The sequence below is a fragment of the Musa acuminata genome, chromosome BXJ3-3 (assembly GCF_036884655.1).
Source record: "Musa acuminata AAA Group cultivar baxijiao chromosome BXJ3-3, Cavendish_Baxijiao_AAA, whole genome shotgun sequence".
In the NCBI taxonomy this organism is placed as follows: domain Eukaryota; kingdom Viridiplantae; phylum Streptophyta; class Magnoliopsida; order Zingiberales; family Musaceae; genus Musa; species Musa acuminata.
The window spans coordinates 36,012,390-36,027,820 of record NC_088351.1 but is presented as its reverse complement, the minus strand read 5'-3'; the positions used below and the strand labels follow the sequence as shown (position 1 = coordinate 36,027,820).

The 15,431-nt window shown below is 35.5% G+C and overlaps 1 protein-coding gene across 5 annotated transcripts; it reads right to left on the bottom strand.

Moving 5' to 3' along the window:
- Positions 1-3,970: 3,970 nt before the first annotated feature.
- LOC103978778 (anoctamin-like protein Os01g0706700) lies at positions 3,971-12,157 on the bottom strand. Of its 5 annotated transcripts, none has more exons than XM_018823474.2 (16): positions 11,815-12,157; positions 9,910-9,979; positions 9,702-9,817; positions 9,028-9,154; positions 8,855-8,955; positions 8,632-8,723; positions 8,429-8,533; positions 8,083-8,343; positions 6,173-6,305; positions 5,934-6,074; positions 5,800-5,870; positions 5,564-5,691; positions 5,362-5,444; positions 5,113-5,220; positions 4,449-4,607; positions 3,971-4,304 (listed from the first exon to the last, which is right to left on the bottom strand). In XM_018823474.2, exons 1-16 carry the CDS (start codon positions 11,983-11,985, stop codon positions 4,194-4,196), a joined length of 1,977 nt encoding a protein of 658 aa, XP_018679019.2. In that variant the 5' UTR covers positions 11,986-12,157; the 3' UTR covers positions 3,971-4,193. The 5 variants fall into 5 exon arrangements, with proteins under 5 accessions (XP_018679019.2, XP_009392980.2, XP_064997391.1 ...); XM_009394705.3 differs by having other exon boundaries at positions 5,961-6,074; XM_065141319.1 differs by having other exon boundaries at positions 9,910-9,972; positions 11,815-11,951.
- Positions 12,158-15,431: the final 3,274 nt, after the last annotated feature.

The following is a 15,431-nucleotide window of genomic DNA, read 5'->3' as shown; positions in this document are numbered from 1 at the left end:
AAACAATTGCAAGATACATGGTTCCAAGTACTTGGTTGGCCAGAGCCACCAACTATGGTCACTGAAGTGCATTACATTGACATATTGTGAGAAAAGATTTGTAAAGCAGGGCTTTCCAGCAGATATCATCATCCCATGGCTATTCAAAGCAAAATAAGCAAAGAGAGCCAGGGATAAAATGCTATTTCTGAACAGGAAGAGGTTTTCCATTAATGTTTTGGAAATGAAAAACTTCTCTTAGTTGGTATTCTAGGGGTACTATCAATGTAACAAGTGCAGGAGTTCATTATGTCATTAATTGAAGGATAATATGAGGAAGGGATAACTCCAAAGCTAGCCTAATTTGCAAGGACTTGGAGATTGCACAACTGTAGTTGAGAATTAAGTAGGATATACTTTGATTATGAAGCTATACTTGGAAGTTGGAACATTTCAGAAAAGTATGGATAATCATTAATTACTCAAACTTATGAGGTATACAACACAGGCACACAATAAAAAGTAATAAAGAAGACTTATCCAGCAGAGAAAATCAACAGAAAAAGAAGCATAATATGCAACCAAAACAACCCAAAGATGAACCGCTTGGAGACACTTTTCTTTCAAAATCATTAGATCTTCTAGCATAATGCCTCTTGCACTGTAAACCACTATGACCTTTTAATAATTACTTTGAACTGAAAAGTTAATACTTCATAGCTATGTTACGAAGCAATATAAAATAAAAACATAGACAAACAGTAAATTTGTATCACAGATAAAGTTCCTTCTCTAAAACTCCACCTAAAGACTTGCTCGCTAATATTTTTTTAATAGTCAGAAATGAGGGTTCGTCTGGATAATTTTCAATGTGAGAAAAAATCGGAGCCATTTTAACTGCAAAAGAAGTATGTTCTTCAGCTGGGACCAATCATGTATCAATCTTTTGTGGAAGTGTCAGTCAACTTAACTTGTCACCTTACCATTTACAAAAAAAATAATAATAATAATGATATGCTGGTGTTCCAAAAAGATGTCATTTTCATCTAAAATAAATGGTAACAAGAAATTGATCGGCCTCAATTTGATACAAATTTATATCTCATTGATATTAAAAATTTGGAGAAAGAATATTTATTACCACAATCATGTAAAATAAATTGACAAACATGGAGTACAATTTAACTCATCCACATCGTTATCCTGTTGAAGTGAGAGAAATGAACTTACTAAAAGAATCTAAAAATAAGGTTTGTATATCAAAATTTTGAGAAGATCACTTATTGTCTTCTTCTAACTGTATCTTGTACTCAATTTAGGAGCTCTTGTTAAAAGTCATTAGCACCATCCGCAAAGTCAATTTGGCCAAGTGGACAACAATTAATGTATGTATATATATTAAGTTCATTGTTGGTTTACTCGGTGAAAACTAGAGACCAAAGTTTTCCTGTCTTAACCAAAGCTTAATGAAGATCCAACTTAAGCTAGTCTAAGATAATAGACTCATGAAGGAACCAAGCTCCTCTCTTCTCTATGACCTCGACCGTAAGTACACCATGAGGGGCATGGGAGTGTCTCACGACTTCCATTGTAAAGAATTAGATGACACTGAACTTCTTCCGTGACAATCCAATTCAACTATACTTCACAAATCCCTCTTCCGTCACACTTTTCCAACTATACTTCTTCTATGGTAATAAATCTAACATTATATAAGGTGTCCCTTATCCATAGCAGACCTAATATGTTACTAAAACATGCCAATCAGGTGGTAAAGAACATGCATTACAGACACATTATCATCCCTATAACAACAAAAGGACGGCCAAAACCATAACCCGAGTTCATAAAGAAGATAAAAACGTGGAAATTAGCAGGAATTCGGATCTGTCACCTGCGGAGTTAGCAAAATCCGAAAGCACCGATTCTGAGTGCTGAGTTCACTCTAACTGGCAATCATCCCTGTCGATTAACGGAAGGAAATAAAAGATCGCTTAGAATGCAACAAAGGATAATAACAAACGCACGATCAGATTTAGGTTCCGTAATCAGAACCCCATTTATAAGAAAAAGATGACATGACACCATCGATGTCGTCCATGAGAATGACTTGCAGCGCCTCGATCTCCATCTCCTGCACCTGAGCGTAATCTGTAGCGGATCGCAGCGCTAAGCGATGAGATGCAAAACGAACTGAGATATATAGCACGAGAGGGACCACCGGTCATCACCTGCTTGAGCTGCAGAGGAGTCGTCTCCTGCGGGGGTTTCTTCTGCTTCTTCCTCTTCGATCGGTTGCTTTCGAGGAGAAGCTTCGAAGGGCCGATTTGGGCAACGAAGAGGAGAGCATGCGCCAGCGGTCGCACGAGACTAATAAGAGAGACGTTGGCGGACCCGATAACCCGTCTACATTACCGAGCCTGACCCGTCGACAAGAACACGGATCTTTTAAATCAACAGATCGGGTGTGAATGGTTCATTCATGTTAGATAATAAGTGCAAAACCCGACAACCCGACAATTGTTCGGATACGGATCTACATTTTGAATCCCATCGAAAGCCTCCGCTCTGTTTCTGCTGATAAGCCATCAGAACATACAATGCATTGAAACAAAGCTTGAAGATGAGTATATGATCCAATTTACAGTATCGAGCCATTAATTATTTCCAACAACAATCACTTAATATTTTCATGGTTCATATAATTTCTTGTACACTGATGCAAAATGAAATTATATTATGAGAAGAAAATTAATAAATTAATAATTATGTAATGAGTCAAGATGATACATCAAATGATTTGAAAATAAAAAATCTAACCCATTGAAAATTATAAAGCTGTAAGGATGTTACTTGAGGAACTTCCAACCTCTTATTTGCTCCCAGCATAAGCAGAGCAAGTTACAATTCACAAGCAACAGCAACCCAGGGTATTTTCTGTGCGAGTGTAGATTGATGCTTTTAAACAAACAACTCACCTGATTGAATTCTAAGCTCTACAGCCAAACTGGTTCTTGAAGCTTAAAGCTGGGGCATGGACATGTGAATCGATCTGAGACAGCCAGGGAAACTTTAGCATGGAAGAGAAGACAAGTTACAAATTTGGAGAAATTCAATGGAGCAGAATAATTCAACTTCTACAAATCTTTACAGTGTGCATGCAGTTTTATTCCTTCGATGGACCAATTCAAAACTGTGGCTTAGAAACCAAGTCTCCAAGTTATTAGAAGCACCTTCTATCCAACCAAAACGTGTAGAGAAGTTCACCATTCAAGGCAGCAACTTTCAGTTTCCATCCTTCACGTCAATTCCAGGGAATCAAACTGTTTTGGTATAAATCATTGAGCTGCAACCTGAACACCAGCATGTCTATAAATTCAACAGCCAGGCAACATTTTTTTATCCCAAAAGAAATAGGAAAAAGAAGGCGTAATGTCTACAGACCTGGATCTAACCGGCACAACAGAGAAAGAGCCTCCCAAGATTGTGACTTCTGACCAGTGTTTCACTGCCCTCGAGCTCGTCATGGAGGCTGGCACTCTCAAGGACCTTGACCCGGAGAAGCTCAAGAATGAAATCAAGAGGTGGGCCAAGGCAGTCGTCACTTACGCTCGCCAGCTGAGCCTCAGTGCCATCTGCAATGATGATTCTGTCAATGAAACAAGGTAAATAAATAATCATTCATTGTATAAATATTTCTATCCCTCCGACACCAGCGAGATTCATATGGTGGTGGTGGTGGTGGTGGCAAAACACCACTTCTCAATCGTCAGAATAATAATGAGCTCTTCATAAAATTTTCAGCTCCGTGCACGCGTTGCACCTCTTATTTGATTTTCATGAGAATCCCATGAATTCTGTATTTATCTATGGCATCCTCATCCACCTCTTTAGTTATCCATCCATACTACCTGTTAATCAGAGAGAATCTCTATTTGTATTGTTAGCCCTTCTTCACATGCATTCTTGTTTAGCATGCATGCCAAAAATCTGGAAATGATGGAGAGAAAACATCTTTTCACCGGTATCAATGTTTCTGTCACTCAATTACAGTAGACAACAAAAGATGCAAGGCACCAGCAAGAAGCAGAAATATGGAAACCAAGAAAAAGAACAGGTAAAGATCTTCTTATAATCCTCTTGAAAACTACAGATGGGGAAGTTAGGAAGGGCCACGACATGATCTACAAAACTTGCAGCGCTTTCTGCTATCCTCATAAATGGTTCCTTTCTATGCTGGAGATGCTCCTCAAGAGCTGCTTTGAGAACACATCCCTTGCCTGAGCTACAGTTCTCATTCGATTTGCTCTCACCCAAGCCGGCTCCTGTTAATAAAGCATGTTTCAGTGTCTTATCTCTATTTACCATCCTGTCAAGTCAGTATTCACAATGCACAGGATATCTCTACCGATGGTAACTTGTCTAGATGATCAACTAGAAACACAGATTATAAGGAAAGAGGAAATCACCTCAGGCACAAAATGGGAGAACCCAAATTTAATTAGAAGAAGAGCATGCTCGATTACGAGGATAGCTGCCAGCCCAGGTTCAATCCTCCACTTGCCTTCTTGATCATATAAGCAAATCAGCAACACACAGTTGGTGCAGATTGCCATTATAATCAGAAACTGTAATATAAGCTAAGAGTTAAGTAATCGAACAAAGCAGATGGAACTAAAAATTGCAAAAAAAGACTTTCCCGGGTCATATAATGCTGTTATGATGCTTTTCTCATTTTCTGATAATATCAATTATAATGCTCGAATAAACAGCTCAATTAAAAAGACAAATACTGAAAAAAGAATATACTATTTAGTATTCACACAAAGTGGCTTCTTGACCATACAAACTTGAAAGGGACAAATGTGTGCATACAGAAAATCAAAGGTAAAAATAGCATCACCATTTCAAAAGGGCACTGTAATGTGAAAAGGATCTAAGCATCATCATTCTGTGAACATTGAAGAGATCATTATATTAAACATAACCATTAGAGAATAGAGTTACATATTTATCACACTCATAATGGTTATAGGGGCAAACCGTTTAATAGATGCCACATACATATAATTAGCGAGCATTGCAGATATTGAACTTGCAATAATAATTTTAACAAAAGAGACATCTTCTAACCTGGAAAATGTTCAACCATGCTCCAATTGTTGCTGCAGCACGGGGTATTGGTCTCCGCAACATAACAAGAAGTTTCAAAGCATCTGCTCTAATTTCAGTGACATTATTCTGCATGAGGAAAAATGTCATTTAGAGCAAAATAAATCGCACCAGCCTGTTAAAAATTCTTGGGTAGCTGTCAATTAGAAGACTAAAGAAATATAACTGTGTGCTTAGAAATTATAACTACAGCAACCAAATAAAACATACTAGAGTAGCAAAGCAGAAGACGAGGGGGAATGCACATGCGAACATCATGATCATTCCAAACTGCAAAGCCAACTCCAAAAAATCTGATCCAAAGTCCAATCATTCATGTTTAGATCACTTTATATTCAACATATGCAATTTTGCCATCCAACTTTCTGAATATTATGGATGTGCTACAAAAATACCAATCAGGAATTATTACCATCAAATAAGCCATCTTCAAGCTCTTCGCCTATGCTTGCAGTGTAGGAAGGCTTCAAATACTCTTTTTCCACCCTTGTAACCAGGTGAACCATTTTTTCTGAAGATCCCTTCTCATGCTTTTTCTTGCTATTTTAGTATTATAACCCATCAGTTATCCTTTCCTTTGATTATTCTTTTCTTGGGTAAAAAGAAAGAAGAAAGCATTTACTAACTACAAGGTATGAGAGAGCTTACTGAAAAGCTTTGTACTTTTTGTAGCTGTACTTGAGGTAAGGGATGGAGTTCTCGATCATGTTTTCCAGAACCTGGACGTTCACAACTATCAATTAGATAATAAGCTTGATAAAGTGCAGAACATAGTAACATACAAGAAATATTTGCAGACTGCAGCATGCCTGAGAGACAACCAATCGCTGAATTAGGACCTGGCGAAGAGTCAATAGATTTCGATGTGATAAGGCATGATAAAACAGTCCAATATATGATTGCATGAAATAAAGTCCAAAAACCTGCAAGCAGAAAAAGAATCAATTGAAATTGATAATTTTTCACAAAGACAAAAATGAAAAGAGAAAACCGTCGTTATCCTTCTACAAACTAAGACAACCTTGTAAACCAAACTGGCAGCACTAGATTCCTCTCCTTGATCTTTTTCATATTTAATGAGAATAACTGATACTTTGCCACCAATCCTCGTATAGTATTGAATTGCCAAGAGATAAGCAGCAGTCAGTGCATACCTGTAATGCGGTGTACACAATTAAATACTTATATGCATGTCCAGCTCAAAATGTAAAAATAATGGTCAAGTCTCAAAAGTTCTTAGACTGTCTTTGATTGTCAAAACTGTAGCAGACAGTTTGCACAATCAGTCTACCATCTTGTCATCTTTAGTTGTTACTGCTTGTATTTTGTGACCATACAACATTTTGGCATATGATTTTCACTACTCAATTTTAGTCCCTTCAAAAGTTTGTAGACAAACTTAAGACAGCAAAAGAAAAGGCCTCATTGAAAAATTAAAAGCAAATCATATGCTTGTTGCATTCATGGTGGTCAAATCCTTGTTGTCACCATATGCTGTTTGACTAACTTTTAATTGCATACTTGATGACTATCCAAAAATTCTTAATTAATTGAGAACCTGAGAAAAAAAGCAATTAGTCATGAATCTTGTATCCTCTAGATGAGATTATGGCATTTTAGCTGCTAGAGCCTAGAAATACTCCTGTTTTAAGTAGCAACCACATTTACATTATCCAACAATATGGAAATTCAGGTAACTTCCTTTTCCAGCTTGAAACCTACTGGTACTACATTATCAAAGTCATCTGTTTTATTGGACATTTTTTGAATCTACATAACATAAGTTATGTGCAACCGGCCATCATTGGCCCGTGATTATGTTTTACCTACCGTTATGTAATTTTTTTTTTCATTTCAATGTTTCACCATGCTACAGCTAAGATTGCCAAAATTTATATAAATAAAGCATTGTCCTTCAGAGTTTTACCAGAGTCTATCTAAACATATACTTCTGCACTATAGTGTTTTGCTGATGAGCTATTGATCACCTACAAGTGCTTAATTCTTTAATGTTATTTGATTATCAAAACACTCCTGGGGGCAGCTCTATTTCATTTGCTATACTCTTTTCCTACTAAAACCAAAATCATAAGTCTTAAGCCTCAGCCAATGCAAGTCTCCAGTGATTGTTTTGAAGAACTTTTGCTGTTTAAAACTATGTTCACTTGAAAAAGCAGGTTTAAAGGTAACCTTAGTAAGGCATCTAGAAAAAAAAGATCCATGCAACTCTTATATTGCCATCGAGGCTCAGCAGTGCCCTGAGCAATTGCATATTGCAGCAGAAGACTCATGTTTCCCTCCTTGTAATATTTCCACTTGCAACTGTTCCCTTAACAAGCTGTTGAAACTCAAAATACTTGTTAATTTCATTGTTCTCACTTTTTCCACATGCCTCCTTGCTATTATTGACCACTGAATGAATGTCATGAAAATCATTTGCCTGGTCTAAAAACCATCTCAATAGCTAAACATTCAAAAAAACATAATCAATTTTTCTAGATCCAATTTTCTAGTGCAAGTTTTTTTAATGGCCCTCTATTATGAGTTAGCTTGGGAAAAAGCTATAACAACACTAAAAAGGATCTTATAAGCTCGCCACTCATCTCATTTAACAAGATTAACTTTTATCCATTTCCATTGTTCGAGTGACCAAAATTTTACTAAGATGCCCCATACATACTCTCCCTTTCAACCCCATATAGAACTTCAATACCCATCTTTCCTTCAAAAATGTATAGCTTTCAATTTATAATATTCCAAATCAAGTTATGCCTCGAGGTAAAAATGCACTGCAGGTAAATCATCAACATGTACTGAATGGGAAAATAATGACCAATGATAGATAAAGTATATGAAGAAAACAGCAAGCCAACATGACCCACCAGAGAAAAAGTAACAATTTGTATGAAGAGTAGAAGTAAGAGATCTCACTTCAATACATCAGACTCGGTGACCTCATACAAATGAGCATAAGCCAATTCAAATGGTAACTGAAGGCAAATGATAGCCAACACTATGATGGCATTATTTCTTATTCGTAGAAGAAGTCCAAGCCACTCATCTCTTTGTAATATTTTCTTCTCTATTGGTTCATCTCCAAATTTCTTTTCACATTTGTCATGAACATGTAAGAAGGAACTCTGTGCTATCTGTACAGCTTTGTACTCGGACAGTGTATAGTTAATGCCCCATCTGCCCAATGTGAAAGAAAACCAAATGATTAGACTTCTTGGCTTCAAGTGCTAGTGTTTCTGCTGGTGGCCTATGAAACAATTACCTGGCTAGAAGTGCTGAATTCTTGCGCTTCCAGAACTGGAAGAAAAAGACAGCCCATGTGACAACGAAAATGAAGAAAGCAGGAAGCACCAGTGGCTGCAAGGGTCTAAATCAATATCAAGTAATCACACATATCAATTGTGTAACATTGCACATGTAAAATGGAATGGCTGTTAACCAGCATATATTGTTTTAGTGTCATACCCAATATCAACCAACTGCAAGGCAAGACCCAGTGCAGCTGGAAAGAACAGCCACCGTGTATACATACTAAGGAAAGCAAAATATGTAGCAATCTGCACTGTTGAATGATTGGTAAGAAACTTTGGGTGGCAAGTAAGTGAACTTTTACTCCTATCAAAAAGGCCGAATAATGAAGAGAATAATATGATAAGAAGATGACAATCAGGAAGAATTATTCTTTAACCTTTGTCCCAAAATATGCATAAATTTCGTCTATTGGTTGCCATGTGAAGTCCAACCAGTTAAGTGCCCAAGTTCTCAAGAGCTGTTTCCTTTTCACTTCATCTGCAGAGAAGCATATCTAATCAGATATAAATGAGGTCTGGTTATTTATAGGTAGATGCAGATCAGTATTACCATGTGTAGGAAAAACTTGCTTGACAACCTCTTCAGTTTCCATCATTTTCAGTAATGATTCATTTCTTCGAAATTGAAACTCTTTTCCATCAAACAAAAGCATCATGTCTGAATCTGTTTTATTCACCTGCTTGAGTCAGTACAGAGGTCCAAACAGTTAATTTACATCCCAAAATGCTATTCTATATACAGTTTACAGGCCCAAACTGTACTTCAAAATCATACTCAAGCTTCAATAACTAAGGGCTAAACTATCCAATCTCGAGCATCATGAATGATCCTTCTGAATAAGTGGTTTTGTCAATATGTTTATGTTATATTCATGTATTTATCTATGGTGCACACTGCACAGAAAATTATGCCTCAAGAGACAACTGGTCTAGGGCATTCATAATGTTATTTAATATCATCCAAAATTCTATAAAGTGTAAGAAAAGGATAAAACATTGTCATGTACTTTTCCATATTATGGCCTTCATTTCATTTATGCAATGTGCAAATTTAAGATTGCATAGTCTCATATTAGCACTAGAAGAAACTATCTAAAACCTAACTGAAGATATATAACTTATGCCCTCAAGCATCTCCTTTTCTTAATACTCTTAAGCAGCATTATTCATTATAATCGCAAACCCTAGTCATGTCAGAAAGAATGGGGTAAAGTGGCAACCTACAATTCCATAAATCAAGTGCTGAAAACAGCGAAACCGCTCACACCAGCTGAACAAAGATCCATCTGGCTGCCTAACAAATGCAGTAACTTCATCCCATTCGAACTGCAACTCTATTCCTAAACCAAAAAGGCCAATATTAGAAAACCAAAAGATTACATCATACAAGTTTTCTGAGGTACAGAAAAGAATAGAATTGTTAGATAAGTACCGATGTATGTTAACTTTTTCATTTGCAACTCAGCTGCAACTCTCCCCAAAATTTCTACGGGTGCTGCAAGCTGAAAACATAAAATCACCACAAATGCAGGTGCCCCATAAGTATAGAGAATTTTAACAGTTATCAGTAGAAACAACTAAGCGTTCCTTTTTTATCATCAAGTCAGATGATGATCTTACCCTGATAAATGGATGTCAACCTGACTTCAAGTTAACAAGCAATACACAAAAACACTAACTAGACATATATAAAATTTGCTTAACCTATAGCATTGTGGGGTCTGAATGCTAAGTGACTCGAGTTTCCTAGATCCTAATGGGAAAAGGAGTACATTTCTAGATATTTGAGAACGAGGAGATTCATCCTCGTTGAAAGCTGTCCAACCTAGTACTACAAAAACAATAAGGTATACAGATTCTTGCATCAACACAACAAGATCAGAAAAATGCCTGGGAATGATAATACAGATTCAAGTTTATAGTTAACCCTCTCCCCTCCCTCAAAAGAATCCCTAACTTAACAAGCAAGCCATATTATAAAAACTGAAACATACTAGATTACTAGATTACCAGTTAGCATACGGAATTACCAGTGAGTTGACAAGAGATATGAGCAATGATAACCTGGTGCAATAGTTTTTCTTAATATTTGACAAGAAAATAATTCAGATCTCCTTCATTAATTGTAAACGTGACAGGTCTTTTTAGTAAAGGATGGAATAACCAACCCATCAAGATTGTAACAGAAGACAGTTTGGCTTGCAAGTCAAAGGATCTAAAAAAGAATTTGAAAATACAAAAGAACAACAGAAACCTATAAGAATGTTGCACGAGTACTAATGCTATTGTCAACTCTCATTGCAGCATAAAGCAAGATTCTTCTCTTTTTCTTTAATCCCCCGAAGAACTAAGACACCTCAAAGAAAAAAAAAATCAACAAAATTATTTTAATTCCGACAAGAAGATTTAATTTAACCTGTGGAATAGTATGAAGTCTAAGCAATTAAGGTGTCTTTTCCTATATCTTAATGGAGGAGAAAAAGTAAATTTCCAACCAACCAAGTCTCATTCTCCCCTCATCTTTTTGCCCAGAAGATACAAGGCACGGCATATAATAATCAAGAAAGAAAGTTAATGGAGCCTCGTCCCTCTAGAAAGCTGTCAACCCTAGTTCTACAAGAACAAGAAGCAGCGCAAAATCTGGCATCGACGTGACACCACGTCATAAGACTAGCATCAGGTCAAAGAATAATTGAACCCCAGGGTTTCAGTAATCTCTCTCTCTCTCTCTCTCTCTCTCTCTCTCTCTCTCTCTCTCTCTCTCGGGAATTCCCTAACTCGAAACGCAAGCCAAAGTGCAAGAAACTGTAACACCTTTGCCACTTAGATGGCAACAATACGATAAAAAAAGATAAAGAGATGAAGATAACCCAAAAATAAATAAATAAAAATCTAACTTTTTCCCAGCGCAGTATCTTTTCCTCTCTCGCTTTTAAAGATTAGCTCAGAAAGGGTGGGAAATATCAATTCCGATCTCTCACATTGATCGTGAAATGAAATAATTTTACTTTGGCTCGTATGTCAAATGGAACACTCAAAAGGGCTTCTTCAAAAAGAAAAAAGAACGGCAAGAACCTAAGAATTCTTTTCAAGTACTAAACTTACTCAAATCTCTCATGAAATTGGCTTTCTTTCTTTATTCCCCAGAGCGGATACTGAAGAACCCTAACTCTAATCACAGCAAATGATAAGGTACCTAAGAGAATCGTCGATCATCCATAACAAATCCCTACAGAAAACCTAACGTTGACAGAAATATCTGAAATCCAAAGGGAACCCACGGAGACGGAGCACAGTTGCAAGACAAGAAAGAGGGGAATAACAAAAGAAACCCGACCTTTATGAACTCATCGGAAATCCCAAACACCCTCTCGACGATCAACCCTGCCCTCTTCAACTCCCGAACAAGGAATTCGACGCAGTCAGCGGTGTCATCTCTCTCCTTCTCCCTTTTCTTGGGCACCACGATGGCCATCTCGAAGCCGGTCACCGCGCTGTGCCCTTCCATCGAGATCCAACCAGAGACCCAATCCGACGGCAATAGCTCGCGGCGCCAATGGCGAGTTCGGGGGAGACGAGAGTTTGGAGGGAGGATCAAGTGAGTGCGAGGAGAGGCGACGTTTCCGACGGGCGGAGTGCCGTTGGCTTAATGCGGTGCCACTTGTTCGACCCTCTCGGTCGCCGTGCTTTTCTTTTTTTTTTATATAATAATATTAATAATTTCTTAATTTATTAAAATAATCCCTTGGGTTAGGCATGCTGGGAAATACTCCATTAGTAAATATTTTCAGGAGACTTAATTATATTTAAATTAATTAATTAAATTTTAATTATTTTTTTTTTAATAAGTTAAGATTTATTTCTATAAATATATATTAAATCTTAAGATTTAATGAAAATAAGAATTTTTTATATTTACGCGAGAGATAAACAAAAGAGTCACTGAAAATAATTCAAAGTACTATAATTAATCTCATATATTGAAGAATTTGATTTTCAACTATAGATGTAAGTTGGGATTTGTCGAACCAAATTAATCTTGTATTGATTTTTTAAAATATTTTTTTATTATTAATCTATGTTGGATTTCTCTCCCTCTCTAACAAAATGATATAGAGCCTAAAGAATCATATGATTAAAGATTTAACAAAGATATTATCAATTATTTTTGTTGGTTTTATTATAGAGAAAATTGATGGAAAAAATAATTTTATCCTATGTCTTCATCTTTTCATTCAACAAGACCTAGTAAAAATATTGAAAAGACGAGTAGATGAATTTTTTAAAAAGATAGAGCGAAGAAGATTGGGAGGAGCTTGAGGTAAAATGCGTGAGTATTATTCCTCTTTGCATCATTCATGATGTATCAATAATATTATTGATGATGATTCTATCATCATTATTTAGGATATATTAAAAAATATTTATTTGATAAAATATTTAATTAATAAATTATATCTGAAATGAAAGTTATAAAGGTTGAGATAATATTCAAGAATATAATATTGGATCAACTAAAGAAAGTTAATATAAAGAAGATAAAATATTGTTTGTTCTTATATTGCTTACTGACTCCTTAGGATAACTTTATGAAAATGATATTGTGCGAGAAGGATAAAGTAATTCTAGAATAGATTAAAAAAGTTTTAGTGTCTTATGCTATAAGAAAAAAAAGATAAATTTGAGAATATGAATAGTGAGATAGTAGTTACTTAGGGTGAAGACCGATGAGGATAATTTTCTAATGTGAAAAAATCTCATAGATCGAGATCAAGAGTTAGATTTCTTGATGATATTCAATTATATAGATGTAAATTGTATAGACATATCATGTGAAATTGTTCAAAAAAAAAAAAAATCGATAAGTGCTATGTTGTGATGGACGATGGACAATAATGAAGATGTTCTTACGATCTTCAAAGATAACTATGTATCTTTTCAAAAGAGTTTATTTTTAAAATTTTCTTGTGTTACTTATATTGGATTATTTTGATTAATTGAATAATAAGATAATTGGTAAATTGAGTTTGAGCGATGACTGGTGGAGGCCATTGATGCCGGTAAAGTGAAGATTAAAGCAATGCATACTTTAGAGGATGTAATTTATGTTCTAAAGATAAAGAATTTAATTTTATTATTTTTTAGATTCTCAGGATTATAGCTATGAGGCCAAAGGCAAATTTCTATAAGTGACTTAGAGTGGCATGGTCCTGATGAAAGGAATATTGCATCAAGAGTTATATAATTTAGAAGAAAGTACAAAAAATACCTTAAAGGGTTGAAAATAGATTATATGTATGGGATATAGGTACCTACGATAGCAAGTTTCATCCTCTAAAGTATATATACATGATACATTTATACATACATACATACATACATATATATATATATATATATATATATATATATATATATATATATATATGTATGTATATATATTAATCATAATTTTAGTTTTTTTAATTGCAAGCCAATCTTTTAGAGTTCATTCCTAAGTAGCCATATTCTATCATCCCATAAAAGTCTCCATGCAAATTAGACTTTTTCTATTCGTTTGAATATTACATCAAATGATCGATTGATGGAAGACACTGTACTAAATTTAGATATAAAAATATATCATTACTATTAAATAAATATTTAAGATGTTAAATATATTAGATAATATTTTAAATTCTTATTTAGTAAGTGAGGTCGGTAAACACTACCAAACTAATATTTAAGGTGTAATAATATTTGAATGCAGTTATTCGAGACTATAAATTTGAGAATTTGATTCACTTTTAATAGAGTTATTTTTGGGTTATCCAAATTAGAGGTTAACTTGAATCTAACACGGTTCCTTCTCCTTCTCGAGTCAATCTTAGAAAAATTCACAAAGTTGGATGTCCAATCTCTATAAAACTAAATCAAGGGATAAAACGTCCATGTAACGCTCAAGTTGGACTAGTTAGATTGAATTTTGTTCATTCTTGTGCATTATATATTAGGTGTACCTATGTGATTTCTTTTATAGTAGCTACACAATTTACTTAGTAAGAAGCGATTATAATTGTCTAACGATCTCATGGATTGTTATATTCATTTATTACATTGGTCGAAATTACCATCAGTTGGAGTTATCATCGGGCAATTCTACTAATTTAACTTCATATGTCAACCAATAATTTGGACACATAGCAAGGGGGTGGTCTAAATGCCACAAAATGTACTTATAGGGTAGTCATATCACTCTTACTCTAACACATGCCTCACACTTCCCAAGTTAATGAGAGCTAAGAATAATTAGTTGGGAAGTATAACCTAATTAATATCCATCATTTGTTTAGGAAATGATGGAATAGTTGACTCATGCCATTTGACTTGGTAGGTTTAATTTGGGTTACTAGACTCTGTGAACTCAATTTGGTAAGCCAACTCAGGTTGCCTAACTTGGTAGTGTTTATGTAACATGTTGGCTAACCACCCTAACTAGGTACATCCTCGGTAGGGCATGGTGGCATATAAAGATAATATAGTCGAGCATAGTAATACATAGATGGTCAATAGAGCAACTTGCGATGACGCCAAAGAGACTAGGCACAACAATGCATAGAGGGTTGATAGAATTATATACAGTAGTGCCAAAGTCAGAGAGGCGAGGCATGATGATGCATAAAGGACCGAAAAGATACAGTGTGATGATGCTATGGGCTAGAGAGGTTAGGTGTCATAAATGTACTAAGAGCAAATAGGGCTATATGTGATGACACTAAGAGTTGGAGAGACTAGGCACCACAATGCACAAAGGGCTAACAAGTGCATGTGCCATATGTGCCTCTTCCTTCGACGAGCAAGAAGATCTAAATGGACACTAAAGATCTTACATCCAATCATACGCAAAGCTCGCTCGTGGTTGTAGAAAAACATGACATAATAATTTCTCATCGCATGACCTTTTGTGTAGATTAT